General features: G+C 39.5%; 1 protein-coding gene across 3 annotated transcripts in view; it reads right to left on the bottom strand.

Annotated features, from left to right (window-relative positions):
• Nucleotides 1-273: 273 nt before the first annotated feature.
• STIM2 (stromal interaction molecule 2) overlaps nt 274-14,767 on the bottom strand; it is a 76,516-nt gene continuing 62,022 nt past the window's right edge. For 2 of the 3 annotated variants that reach the window (XM_042468651.1, XM_042468653.1), the window contains exons 5-13: nt 13,966-14,081; nt 12,313-12,490; nt 11,297-11,474; nt 9,204-9,371; nt 7,812-7,912; nt 7,312-7,550; nt 6,606-6,764; nt 4,603-4,837; nt 274-1,717 (exon numbers count right to left, since the gene is read on the bottom strand). In XM_042468651.1, coding sequence (XP_042324585.1) covers nt 1,237-1,717; nt 4,603-4,837; nt 6,606-6,764; nt 7,312-7,550; nt 7,812-7,912; nt 9,204-9,371; nt 11,297-11,474; nt 12,313-12,490; nt 13,966-14,081 — 1,855 coding nt within the window. In that variant the 3' untranslated portion in view covers nt 274-1,236. The remainder of the gene's footprint in view (nt 1,718-4,602; nt 4,838-6,605; nt 6,765-7,311; nt 7,551-7,811; nt 7,913-9,203; nt 9,372-11,296; nt 11,475-12,312; nt 12,491-13,965; nt 14,082-14,767) is intronic. The other variant, XM_042468652.1, reaches the window with a different exon arrangement.

Raw genomic sequence — 14,767 nt, 5'->3', positions numbered from 1 at the left:
TGAAGAACCTGTGAGCTTGTCCGTCTAGTTGGATAACATTCTCATAACCTCTGATTATTAGCTATGCTTGATGGGGCATTTGAATCCAACAACATGTGAAATGTCACATGTTCCTCACCCTATTAAATAAAAGAAAAATTAATATTGCCAAGACGTGGGAGGTGAGAACATTTACAAGGTTATGTAATATGTATCAATAAATATCATTGCACCCAGAAGACAGGAACTTGAGGGGTGTAAGTTGGACAAGAGAGTGGCCAAAATCAGAGCAAGTCAGTGCACAATAATATTTTCAATTTATTATCTTTGCCACAGTAACAAATATTCACAAATCAAACATCCGTTGTCTGTCAAAGTATGTAAACAAGTGCCCACATTTGTCCCTATCCCAGTTTTAAGGTTGTGAATGACTTAAAAGGTCCTTCAAAATCAAGTCTTGACTCTTCTCACTTGCACACAGAATCAGGAGCCTCTTCTCTTGATAAATCTTTTTCTTACCATACAACCTGTGCAATGCAGTAAAATCACAGTGAAAGCCCTGCCTGGATAATCATGATCTTTACAACAGGACCCAATCCATTAGGTTAATAATAAATGCATTTAAGTAAGCATTCTGTAAAAGAAATGGGGTTCCAGTTCCAGAAATCAACTGTTAGAAATGGTAGCTTCTAAAAAAAAGAAGAACAAATCTAAAAAAACAAAACAAAACAATGAACCAAGTCATCTCTTCCATCATTTTAGAAGTCTAAACAGTTTCACTTGTAAAGATACTTTCCAGTCAGGAAAACAGTAGTGCAATTTAAGTAGTATACTTCATTTAAAAGTTACTTTTGTCCAGTATGCAAATGCCATAGCTTCTGTGGAAAGATAAGAAGATGCTCTGGTAAACAAGAGAAAACTTTGGCAAGCCCATGCAGGCTCACTAGTCCGTTAAAGCTTGTGTTAAAGTGTTGAGTTTTTTTTAATATTTTTTAAAGTTTTGTAAATAAACTAAAAAAAGCAGAAATAAATAGACCAATGAATGTAAACTGTCTTGAAATTTAAAATTTCTCATCGACAGCTGGCACAAGTTGACTATGAAGTCATTTGAAACAGAAGAGAAGTTGACCTAAGAGGTTTTCCTGCTGTGGCATCCAAGTCAGGAAAACCTTGATAACTACATTCTTAAGTTAAAAAATAATAATAAACAACAAGGAAGTCTAACAATGCCACTCTTGAGCATTTTCTCCAGTAGCCTCACTTTGATTTCTTCTTAAACAGACTTTTTATTTTGGAGGATTTTTTGTTTCGATCTCCATTCTGACAGAGGTCTTGTGAGGTGCTACTTATCCGAGGGACAGCAGATGATTCGTGACCTGCTTTGCTTTCACTGCTGGTAGATGAACATGAGGTGTGGCGAGGCTTGGGCACAGGAGCCCCGCTAGAAAGCTGGTTCATGCTGCAGGACTTCTCCAGAATGCCATTGTACACCTTGCTTGCTGGACTAAAGATCATACTTTTAGTTTCTGTCATTCCAACACAGTCAGGAGAACCCCTGGAAATATCAGCTGTTATGGAGGAAGAGTCTCCAGTAGATGACTCCTCTAATGAGAGTTCCTCTCGTGATCTCTTTTGAGGTGACAGGGGTTGATATATTTCAAGGCTAGAAGGAGGAGATTGCTTCCTCCCAACTGAGGAATTGAAGGAGTCGCATTCAGAGGCTGTATCTTGTACTTCCCTAAAGCAAAGAGAAAAACAAATGAAAGGAATGATTTAATATCAGAACTTTAAAAAAAAAATCTCCTACGATGAAAGGTCATATCCTAGTTTCCAAAAGTTATGATAGAACCACAGAGTTGGAAGGGATCATATATGTCATTGAGTCCAACCCTCTGCTCAATGCAGGAATTCCCACTAGAGTATCTCCCGCAAGCAGCTGTCTAATCTCTTTTTGAAGATATTCAAAGAAAGAGACCAGACCAGACCAGACCACCTCTCTAGGTAATTGGTTGAACTGTTGAACCACTTTTACCATTAAGACGTCCCTTTTAATGTTCAAGCAAAATATACCCTCCTGTAACTTAAAACCTAGGTCTATCCTCTTGGACAACAGAGAATAAACCCACTCCAGCTATAAACATCTCTGTGGCAGCCCTTTAGATATTTAAAAGTATGTAATATGTCACTAGTCTTCTGTTCACCAGATTGAACATCTTCAGCTCCCTCAACCTTTCTTCATGTTTGTTATCTATACCTATTATCACCCTTGCTGCCTTTCTCTGAACCTGCTACAAGTATATCTATATCCTTATTAAAACGAGGTGTCCAGTACTGAACTAAGTACTCCAGATGAGGTCTGACTAGCACAGAATGCTGTAGGATTATTACTTTTTTTGGCTTGGAAACTATGGTTCTGTTAAGGCAGACTGCTAGGTCATGTTCAATTTATGATCTACTTGAAACTGAATCATCTTACGGCCTTCCACCTCCTCTGTATCTGCAATGATGTGAATTATTAAATGACTTCCCAGCTTCTGGGATTTCTGGATGAAGCAGATTACTTAGATCCATTTCAATCTGGCTTCAGATCTGATTATGAGATGGAATTTTGGAAATCCTGATGGATAATCTGTATCACAAAAGGGGAGTATGTCCCTATTGATTGTGATTTATTCTTGCCAGCTTTTGAAACCAGTAACACGGTATCTTTCTGGATCACCTGTCTGGGTGCGATGTGGAAACTATTTTACAGTAGCTATGGTCCTTTTGGAGGGGAAAGAGATGGTGCCAGTGCATCCCTGTCTGAGGGTCTGTCAGCTTGCTGGATACCTCAGGGTTCAATTGTGTCCCCAAGCTATTTAACATGCATTAGGGAATTGCAGATAATAGCCCAACTCTCCTTTCCATCTAATTACAAGGAGGCCTTTTCAGTGCTAAATCAGTGTCTAATGCCAGCAATGGATTGGATGAGGACAAAAAAACCTGAAGCTTAATCCAGACAAGAAAGAGATGTTCCTTGTCAGGAAATACAAATTCAACCTATGCTGAATAGGGTTACATTATCCCTGAAAACTCAGGTTTGTATCTCCTAAACTCAGCCCTGAGCTGGAATGCCCACATTTTTAGTGGTGGCCAGGAGTGCATTTGTACAATTAAAAAGGGTTATGCCAGTTGCACCTATTCCTGGAGATGTCTGGTCTGGTCTAAGTAACCCAGCTTTGGTAACATCCCATTTGATTACTGTAATGTACTCTGCATGGCATTTTCTTTGGGAAGTTTAGAAATTTCTCCAAGTCAAGATGCTGCGGCCAGACCTTTGACTGAAAATAGATACAAGGAGAACAGATGTTCCTTGTTACAACAACTTGATTGGATAACAAGCTGCTTTGAATCCTGCATATGACCTAGAAAACGCTGTACAGTTTGGTTCCAGACTATCTCCACTTTATACTCTGTAATCCAAATATATTTGTTTTAATAAAAATCATATATAGAAAAAATGATCTATTCTTTTACCCTTCTTCTACAAGTGGAAAAGGGTAAACTTGTTGTTTATGTTAACTGGCACTGTCTCCTATGTTGGAGTCATAAAACTCTAAAAACTGAGCAAACTCTTCCACAGATCTTTCTACCCTCCACCCCTACCGCTTCAAGCAGAGGGGATTTTACTGTCTATCACAGCCTTAACATGGTCCAGAATACTCATCAGAGAAAATGTCTAAAACAACTCCTTCCACTGGCTTCATTGCCAGTTACGATTTCACCATGTCAGGTTTTACTGTTTACATGTAGAGGATGCTACAATAGAAGTGTCAGGGCTCTCTGTGATTCTGTGATTCTCTGCCATAAGAGATGAGCCTATATGGAAGGGGTGAAAAACCTGTGTCCCCTGCAGATTTCAACTCCCATGTAAACAGCAAGTATAGACTGAAGATGATAGGGGTAATCACCTAACATCATCTGTAGGAGTCTAAGGTCCAAAACACACTGCAAAAATAATCTAGTTTGAGACTGCTTTAACTGCACTGGCTGAGTGCTAGGGAATCCTGGGAACTGTAGTTTATTGTGGCACTGGAGCTCTCTGACAGAGAAGGCTAAATGTCTCACAAAACTACAGTTCCCAAATCTCCTAGCATTGAGCCAGAGCAGTTAAAGTGGTCTCAAACTGGTTTATTTCTGCAGTGTGCTTTGGAACTAAGTCCCCCACCCCTGCTTTAAGGACACATTAAGTTGGTATCAATATTTATACTGTTTTTCTTTTAATATATAAGGCATTAAATCCCCTGGCTCCTAGTTACCTGAGAACTGATCTGAGTTCTGACAGCCCAATACAGTGGGTGCATCGAATACGCTGTTGAAAACCTATGTAAATCACCTATATAACTAGATGATTCGGTCACTGATTCAACCAGTCCACTTTCATTGAGACTGTTAACATGATTCAGACCTCTATAGCTCCACCACTATTTTCTACAGCTATAAGGAATAGCCTCTTCATTATTGCTGCTGTATGACAAAACCTAGGCAGTAAGGGCATACACACCTTCTATAGAAGTGGATGAGTCAGAACATCCAAATACATTATCATTATAAATCCTCAGAGAAGCAAACCAAGGTTCATACCATTGCTTGTCAGCTGTGAAGTAAATGGCCTCCTCTTCCTCTTCTGTGCGGTAAGCAGCAGGGCAACTAGACACTGAAAGGATGTCTGGGTCTGCAGAGTGCAAAGTAGCTTGCGTATGCGGAGTGTGTTGCATTTGTGCTGTGTGTTGAGACTGGGGAGATGATGGCACAACATTTCGTCGGGAACGACATATGCTACTGCTCCTTGCCAAGGTGCTAGTTTTTACAATGGACCCTGAGAACAGAATAGACTAATGTTATTCAGAATCAAACTGTTATCAACTAATCCTAACTCTACCTCACACAAAGAAAACAACACTTTACAACCCATTCTTAAAATTTTATCTATACAGGCCTGTAATATTTTAAAGGCACCAGAACCTATCCGATCTTCAAAGTAAGCAGGGTCAACCCTGGTTAGTACTTGAATGGGAGACCGCCAACGAACACCAGGTGCTATATGTCAGAGGCTATATTTCAGAAAAAGGAACTGGCAAAACCACCTCTGAATATTCCTTGCCCAAAGAAACCCAATAAATTAATGTGATTACTATAAATCTGCAGGGGTAATTTAAAGGCACATATATACACACACACATGCCTGTAATATAAGAATGATTAGTAAATAAGCCACAGAGATAGGATTCAGTTTAATTTTGAATAATCTATATTTCTCCTTCCCAAGTATTAATCTATACTTAAAATATATTGGCAAATGAGAAAGGCAAGGACAAGGCAGGTGTGAAACTGACCTCTACTTGATGGAATCTCACAGTAGGTTTGGTTACCATTCTAAAGTCTTAGTAGAGAAGGTCAGACGGGAAGTCACAAACTTATGTTGCTGGCAGCAACACCTGACTCAAATATTTAACAGGAATCCATACTGTCTCACTGAACTTATATTCAGTTGAAAAACAGGAATTCTATTTCCATATAATTTTAAGGATTAACTGTTTCAAAAGGGAAAACCTGTTGAATAGTATTGTTGATCAGCCCATCCTGATGAAAAAGCTTTGGGCATTTGCATCAAGCCCTGGGGGATTTGAACAAGGTTGTGCTAAGTTTATACTATCAATATTATTAAAATTACTACCATGATGCTTCAGCAATTACCAGTGTCCATCAGATGCAGATCAAATCAAACTTCTGCATAAGGGGTAGGGAGAGACCGTTTACAAGCATGGCTGAACAGTGTGTGTGTGTGTGTGTGTGTGTGTGTGTGTGTGTGTGTGTGTATTTAAAAATTTTCACAAAATGGCATAGTTGTGGAGTATGAGTTGTTGTGGTTGTGATGTCCTAGCACTATTCAGTACAGTGGACCCTCCACATTTGCAAGGGTTAGGGGCACAGGACTCCCATAAAAGTGGAAAAAACACAAATAAAAAACCACTATTTTTAACAGAGAGAACACCTCTGTACGAATATCTAGTGTAACTCTATGGTAAACATCTGCCAGAAATTGACCACAGAATCATGCTGGAGGACCTACAAATGCCTAGAGAAGTGTTTCCTCTAGTGGCGTCTAAGTCCTCCAGAGCAACTCTATGGTCATTTCCCAGTAGAGCTGTGCAGAAAGACCTAGAGATTCCTAGAGATAACATATTAATCAAGCCTGTAAATAATTAAATGTGCAGAAGTCAAAGCCACGAATGTAGCCAACTATATATGGTCCCAGGAACTTTCATAATTACACAGCACTTACGGTAATCAAACACTCAACATATTAAAGGGGGAAAAGAGAGGATCATATATTTCAGCCACATGCACAAACACAGCAATTGGATATCTAAATGGTGAGGAAAATGCTGACATCTGTGGTAGTCTTGGAGGAGATATGAGAACCCGAGAACTGGCCACTAACCATTTACAATGAGTTCTCTTTCTTCTCTCCCCCCTCCACCCATCTCATTTGACACCCACTGGCAAAGAAGGAGGGATATGTGGGAGCCAGCATTACCCTTACTCTCCTTAGCACAAAACACTAATAAAGCTCTCTGTCTTACAGGCAGCCACTGAGCCACTGTCCCTGTGGGTGAGGCACTCTCCTTTCAGGCGTATTAGAAACGAGAGGATTTTCTTTCCAAAGTGAGAGCACTTTCTTTTTCTTCCTATAAAATAAGAAGGGAAAAGCCCCACCCACATAGAAAGTACTTGGAGGCGGCCTGAGAGGGAGGAAGAGGGAGAGGGAGGGAGGAAGAGAAGGAGGAAAGGAGAGAGAGAAATAGCTCTTTTAGTACCTGGACATGTACAATGGAGCACCTGTGCAAAAACCTCCCACCCTTGTCTAGGGGTTTACTCTTTTACAAGGAACAGGTTGTGTGTGTGTGTTTACATGTGCATCCACACACAGAGAAACAATTTCCTGTAACACTGGCTTTCTGCACCATCCAAGAAACAATAATAAAATATATCTAAAACTCTAAAAAAGAAAAAGAAAAAAGCATATCTTCTCAAGATCTTCAAATATTCTCTCTCAGGTTCATTTTTACTCCTATAAATATTGCTTATTGTCAAATCCAAATCCTTTTCCCTTTCTATTAAAAACCCATTCTCTATTGTTTTCTACCTCTGGTACTTTTGCTTTCCTAGCCTTTAATAAATCCCCCTTAACCTCTGATTTATTTTAATTTGTCAAATTCTCAAAATATTTTCAAAACTTCTATGAATCTCTACTTGTCCAAGTATCTTACTAGATATACCACTACGTACCATGAAACTGAGAAACTATTGGAGGAGTGTCTTCATCAAGGTCATCCACTCCGCCTGCAATTGGATACGGTGGAATGGAAACTCGTGGCATTACCACCCAACTATGATCAGAGTAAAGTGATGAAGTCAGACTTGGTAATCCTGAGTTATGTGCTATCTGGAAGCCACAGATCTTCTCAATCTGTTGCCATCGGTAGAGTCTCTCTCTCAAACATGTGGTTAATTCAGAAAGTGCTTTCCTGGAAGCAATAAAAATTTGTTTGGTTGAGGTTTTTTTATTTTACAAAACATTACTCTCTATACAAGTTACACTTCGAAATATTTATATGCAAACTACTATATGCCATCAGAACCACATCTGCCCTTTAAATAAACAAAAACATACAGTTACTTAACATTTAATTTCAAATATGAATCTACGTTAAACTGCTGAATCCTCTGCCACCAAAAAAGGTTATGCAACAGACATCATGCACAGTACTCCCAGTCAACCCACTTACTTTGCTTCCAGAATCTTGTGGTCCACTTCATCAAGAGAAGAGCTATGTGCTACATGTAATGTCCCAAATACAGTATTTCTCTTCTTCTTGATCTTTTCTGCCTAAAATCAAGAGCAAATGTAAACTCAAAACATAAGCCAAAGAATGCAGTGGAGAAAACATAGGGGGGGATGTCTCTGAGATACTGTAACCTATGCATGGAAAGGATTACAGTGAGCCCACGCCATACGCAGGCTCATTATAGGCAGCTTTCATCTTACGCTGAAGCCGCCTGGCAATAGAAACAATGGCACGTGCGCCCACAGCACATGCACACGGCCATGTGGTGAGGACAAGCCCCATTCTATCCAATGGGGTTTGAGCATACTTTTTGCTTTACGCAGGGGGGGGGGGTCCGGAACGGATCCCCCGCGTAAAGCGAGGGCTGACTGTATTGTTCAATTATTAGCACATCTAAAGAAACACTGTCTGCTACTAGCATCTCCAAGGTCAAACAACAGAAAACCCTCCAACCAGCAGCCTGGCATGAGAGTATATTAAAAGTTATTCATTTTAAATCATGTCTTTATCATTTTAACTTATTTATAAACTTTATTTCAGGGTAAGCCTTTACAACACAGGATTTTTCAGAAATAAAAGCAGTATAATTTGTATGCATTGTTTACTGAGACAAATTGTATTTTTCTTAAATAATGCCCTTCATGAATCGTTCAATAAAGAACAAAATAATAATGTTTAAACCATTAGTTTAAAGCTGAAGTGAAAACAGAAACATCTGGATGCAGTAGAAAGACCAGTAGAGGGAGAGAGACAGCTGTCTAAAATGGTCCTCTTCAAGGAGCTAGGTGTGGATGGCAGCAGGAATAAAAGCAGACAAGAATGCAATGCAGCATTGTGTCACATTCTAAAAGTTGTTGAACTACAACTCTCAGCCTTTCTCAATTTGTTCTGAGTACAGCTGCTGGGACTTGCTACCCAACAATATCTGAAGGACTGAACAATTCCAATCAATGCTCTAGGCCTTTATACAGTGATCTCCCCTCTTTAGTACATCACATTCCAGTGGTGCTTATTAATAACCTACCTTTTAACTTTGGCATTCTCCCTAGACCCCATGACCTCTCTTACATCTATTACGGTCATGTTTTCATTCATTTCTTCTTTTTTTTTAATTGAATTGTTCTAAACTGCTTCTGCTTTTCCAGAAACATTTCCAATAATAATAAAAAATGTGTTATTTTTACACAAAATTTGACAGCGGTGCATCTCTAGCCAGGACATAAATATTTAGCTGCAACCCTGTACTCTGAGATGATATCACCAGAACAGCAAAACCAACAGGATACAGGACTTGTTAGTGTTTCATTATTATAACTTAAGAATATATGTTACCTCTTCCTTAGCAATTGCTAACTGCATTTCTGCATTTTGTCTTTTGATGTTATAGTACTGTACTTCAACTTCATGAGTCAGCTGGAGCCATTTTTGCAGGGCATCAGGAACAGACCAATTGCTTCTCAATTCAAATTCTTTTTCAGCCTTTTTTAAGGCCATGCGGACCTAGGAGTCAAGAGAGGCATGCAAAAAGCATTGAAGTACTAACATTTCTGTATTCTAAATCTATAGGTGGGTCACTGAGTATCAGAATATCATAGAATCATGGAAGAGACAACAAGGGCCATTGAGTCCAACCCCCAATCAAAGCATCCCTGGCAAATGGCCATCCAGCCTCTGCTTTAAGACTTCCAAGGAAGAAGACTTCACTACACTCTGAGGAAGAGTGTTCCACTGTATCATAAGAGTGGGATGCCTCATTGATTTGTTAAACAACTAAATAGACTTGGAAATTGTGCTTACAGTTAATCTGACAACAGGTCTTAACCTTTCTTAAGAGTGTGTGTGTGTGTGTGTGTGTGTGTGTGTGTGTGTGTGTAGCAGGGGCTGAGGAATGTGTGCCCTTTCAGATACTGTTGATATTCAACCCTACCAAGCACAGCCAGTTGTGAAGGATGATGGAAATATCTGTCAAACATGAAGGGTTATATGTTCGCCAACCTGTCATATGGAAGCTAAGGTGACAGTTCTTTGAACATGCATTCAGTTTCACAAACAGAGAATGAAATGCCTCTTCAGCACTTGTTCTCTTGAGTAAGTACCGTGGTCCCCCCCTCCTCCTGTTATATCTCTTAGTATAACCTTTCCATGTTCTGGCCTTCTCCAAATGTTTTGGAGAATTCCTTATTATTAACCATGCTGCCAGGGGCTTGTGAACTGTAGCCCAAAACAGGTTATCGAAGGCTGCCCTTTAAACCAAAATTTGAAGCTTCATAGCTTATTGTTGTATTGCTAACAAGTGTCAAGTATTAGCAATGATGTTTCACAATAAGAAAGATAGTGAAGTATCAAAGTAGTGCTATTAAATCCACATTAACATTTAAAAAGCATATAAGAAACAACCAAATACTTTGAGTGCTTCATATATAGATGGATGTTGGTCACAGGCTGATTCAGCTACAGACCTTTCAGAATGTGGGATAGAGCCACGCTCTGAGAATTGCTATACAGTGGTCATTCCACATTTGCTGGTGTTAGGGGTGAAGGATTCCCATGAATGTGGAAAAACCATAAATAAAAAACACTATTCTTTTATCCTGAAGGAACACCTCTCACACTTCTGCCAGGGTTGTGCTGGAGGGTCTAGCGCAGTGGTTCTCAACCTTCCTAATGCCGCCACTCTTTAATACAGTTCCTCATGCTGTGGTGACCCCCAACTATACAATTATTTTCATTGCTACATGCAAATATGTGTTTTCACATGGTCTTAGGCAACCCTTGTGAATGGGGTCCCAACCCACAGATTGGGAACCACTGGTCTAGAGATTCTTAGAGAGAACCTATCAATCAAAAGTGCAAATAATCAAATCTGCAAAAGTCAAAGCAACAAATGTGGAGGGTCAACTGTATATGTTAAAAGCCATAGGCCCTCATGGAGCTCCTAGATTAACTGGTTCTTTACCCTTCTTCACCTCTGTCATTTCTTGACTTACTTCTGCTAGCAGACTTGGGTGTGGGGCAGGAGCTATCACATGCAGCCCACCAGCTCAAGACCTTGTTTTGTCTTTGCCTTTCTCTGGCTTTTTACTGCCACTAATCATGTTAAACACTTCACTTCCAGCTTAGCTTCATAGCTCTAAATTACTCTTTCTTTGTGTGTTGGTAATAAACTGCAATACAAATTACCTTTCTGGAAAAGACCCACCACTATAAAGACCCAGATTATTCTGTTCTCCCCAAAGAGGCCTTGCACCCACAGTACAGTAGGCCTTTGATTCTGCCTCATTGACCATTTCAAAGTGATCATAACTATCGGTTTTAAAAGTACAGTATGTTTGCTGTTTAAAAAGGAACACCACTGTAAACATGCTGTGTCACTAAAATGAAAAGGGAAACTGAAAATGACAATACACATAAACATTTATAATTACCTGCACCAACTCCTCTTCTGCATACTTAAGTCTGCTGAGCTCACATTCAGCTCCTTCCCTCAATTCTTTCAGCCGACATGCTTCCCGTTTTGCATCACTGATTTCATCCATCATCTTCCGTTCTAAGTTTTGCTTTTCTACAGCAACAGTCCGGTTCTCTTCTTGTGCTTTTTCAAGCCTTAAAATCAGACATTTTTCCCCACAGGTTAATAATGTTCATTTAATTCAGCTCACAGTTCATCTGCTCAGGCAAGTAATTTAAGCTAGTTGAGGGTATCATCAACCAGCACTTCTCTGTATCAAATGTACTGAGAAGATTAAAGCATTACCAACATCTTGACAAGGTAGCTGAGTTTTATTCTTGCATTACTCTGGCATATGAGGGACACTGCCACAAGTTAAGGTTATTAGAATTTCACAATCTGATTACTTCATCACCATTTTGTGGCTTGAAGTGTAATCTGGGAAGTTTCAATTCATATTTCACTGAAGTAGACAACTGCACTGGGCATAGAGTGATAGATTTTGCCCTGTGCTCCACCAGCAGATCACTGTGCTGTGTTCATGGTGATTCAAAAGTGACATGACTTCAATGACAGTTTCATTTTAGGCAGATTTCTGGCATTTCAGGAAAGGGTGCTAAAGGGTTTGGGGAGGATGAAATAACGAAACCTTACCTAAAATGGTTTGGTAGCATATTTTTTAAATGAAAAGTTTCCAGGTTTTGTTTTTAATTGACATAGTCCATGAGCTTTTGGGGGGGGGGGGTCTCCTGTTGGGCTTTAGGGCGGAAAAAAGGGGGGGTTTTTGTTTGTTTTGGTGGGTTGCTCCCCCCCCCCCCCACCCCATGTATTATATATCACTTCAACCATGAATTCACTAGATGGCAGAGATGAGCTGCTATCTCTTGGTGTCACTGCTCTGAAATACTAGTATAATGCTAACCTGCCAAGCTAGATCATAATAAGGACCCTTAAATAAAACTAAAGACCTATGAATCTTTTTTTTTCATATACCTCTCTTGCAATTCACACAGGCTCTGTTCTGCTGTCTGAAGGCTTTCCAAATCTTTCATCATTTTGGTGATATGTTCTTTTGAGGTCTTGTTCTGAGTGTATGCAAACCAGCAGCCTCCAACACCAATCACAATAGAAACTGTGAGTATGAAATCTTTCATCCAGTTGTGAGGTGGTCCTGAAAAAAACATTTACACACATATACATACATATACATATTTAGACAGTACACATATTGGACTGATTTAGATGCAACACTTAACCAAGGTTCAGCATGATGAAAATGATCCAAAATAAACCTTAATCTTACGTGCACCTTTTAAACCTCAGCTGGGGAGTTGGGAAAGGTATGCTTCCATTTTAATTAATTTGATATGTTATTTAAAACCAGATAAACTGTGACTGATCTTAAATATGGTTAGCATAAATAATCTAAGTTCAAATCACCATTTGCAAAGCTGGCTTGTTTCCATCAATCATAACAAAAGTAAAAAGTTTTGGGTTGATGACATAATAAAATACAAACTGTCCCATTTAATCTGCCACAATTTAATCTAAAGCCTCAAACAGCTCTAGCAAGCTGTTTGAGGTGCTGAAAGGGCATGGGAGCGTGTGCTGGCTGCTTCTTCCTTCCCTCCCAAGGCTTGAGAGAAGTCCAGGGACCTCTCTCAAACTTTGGGAGGACAGGAAGGAGGGCGCTTTGGACGCATCCCCCTTCAGTCCCAAGGCTTGAGAGAAGTCCGGGACCTCTCTCAAACTTTGGGAGGGCAGGAAGGAGGGCGCTTTGGCCGCGTCCCCCTTCAGTCCCAAGGCTTGAGAGAAGTCCGGGGACCTCTCTCAAACTTTGGGAGGACAGGAAGGAGAGAGTACCTGCTACTTCCTCCTTCAGTCCAAGGGGAAAAGCCTGGGAGGGACGAAGAGGGAGGAGTACACACGCACATAGCTAGGGACTCGCGAATAATCGAATCAGTGAATCCCAAAGCTGCGAATCGGGAGGGACAACTGTACTTAAAATGGTATTCCATTTCCACAGCCATAGAAGCCTCAACGTTCCTTCAGGAAAAATAAAAGCCTTTTAGTAATGCCTCCCCTGCCCAGTCTATACTCACTCCAAAGTAAAAACTCACCCTTCCCAATTTGTTTGAACTAAAGAACAAATGTCCATTCTTGCAACTCTTTTTAATTACTGTATAGCCAGAATCATTAATTCGACATGTGGTCAAAAGAGCAGACCACACATTGAATATACAGTTCCTGGATACAAAAGAGTGAGTGGCCAAAAAGAAGTCATCAAAAAGGAGGGCATGCATGTTGATAAAGGATAAATGGGGAGTTTTACTACTGTTGCAGCAAGCTATTTTGAGCTTTTTTCTGGTCTCAGAAGGAAGTGTGATATTTGAGGTAGTTTTCAGGTCTGGACAACTGACTTAGAGAGAAAGAGACAGAGACAGACTGAGAGAATTTGTAAGAGAGATCATCATTCATAAGGAGAGAGACCAGATGATATCACAATGCTATGTAACACTGAATGATATTCTCTCAATGGCATTAGTTGGTCTAAATACAAGATGATCACACTTCAGCAGAACAGTGCCTTCTAGTAGCTGTTAAAGGCTATGTTCAGTAGTTTGACTAAATGAAAATTGTACTAACGTGTAATAGGGCCAAACAAAACAACATCCAAGGCCTTTAGCTGAAGTTTCTGCCTGTGGCTCCGATCAATGATTTTCAGTTGAGAGATCATAAATGCAGGTTCATTAATTGCTATCCTGAACATAAAAAAAGAAGAGATTTTAAGCAAAATTAAATCTGAATGAACAACAAAAATGTACATTTGAGTTTGTGCAATAATCTCAAAATAAACACTGGAACAGTTTCTATGTTTTCCACATATTAGTTGCATGGATTAAATTTACCGATTAAAAACTAGGTGAAAGAGCACAACAAATGTCAAATTTGGTTAAACAAATATTTTCGTTATACCAAATGTATCATAAACTTTACAAGTTATTTATTTATTTCTCTGGATAGATTCCCCCCCCCAATATATAGCTATAGGGGGGAGGGGTTTCCAGCTAAATGATAACCAGCAATATACAATTTAAACACTTCTGTTTAAAATCAGGGATTGTATTCAAGTGAAAAAGTTATATAGGTTGTCTTAAAGTATAATAAATATGCAACACTACTAATAAAATAAATATATTGTGTTATTGCCAATAATGCACCATCAAGTGAATGTCTGCAAACAACATTTTAAGATAAGAAAAGTTGGTTACTTTGACTTTAGGTTTAATATATTCATCTGAGCAGGCATTACACATACTATAAAAGCATAATACTACAAATTTTCTGACAAAAAATGTGATATGTACAAAGCTCACATTCTGCTTCGCTGTGAAAGCAGTGTTTTAGGACTCTTGTTATAAAGCACAACATGTACATAACGTATGGG

This window comes from Sceloporus undulatus, chromosome 5 (genome assembly GCF_019175285.1).
Source record: "Sceloporus undulatus isolate JIND9_A2432 ecotype Alabama chromosome 5, SceUnd_v1.1, whole genome shotgun sequence".
NCBI classification, from domain to species: Eukaryota; Metazoa; Chordata; class Lepidosauria; order Squamata; family Phrynosomatidae; genus Sceloporus; species Sceloporus undulatus.
The sequence above is the reverse complement of the archived record's forward strand: the minus strand, read 5'-3'. Positions and strand labels throughout refer to the sequence as shown.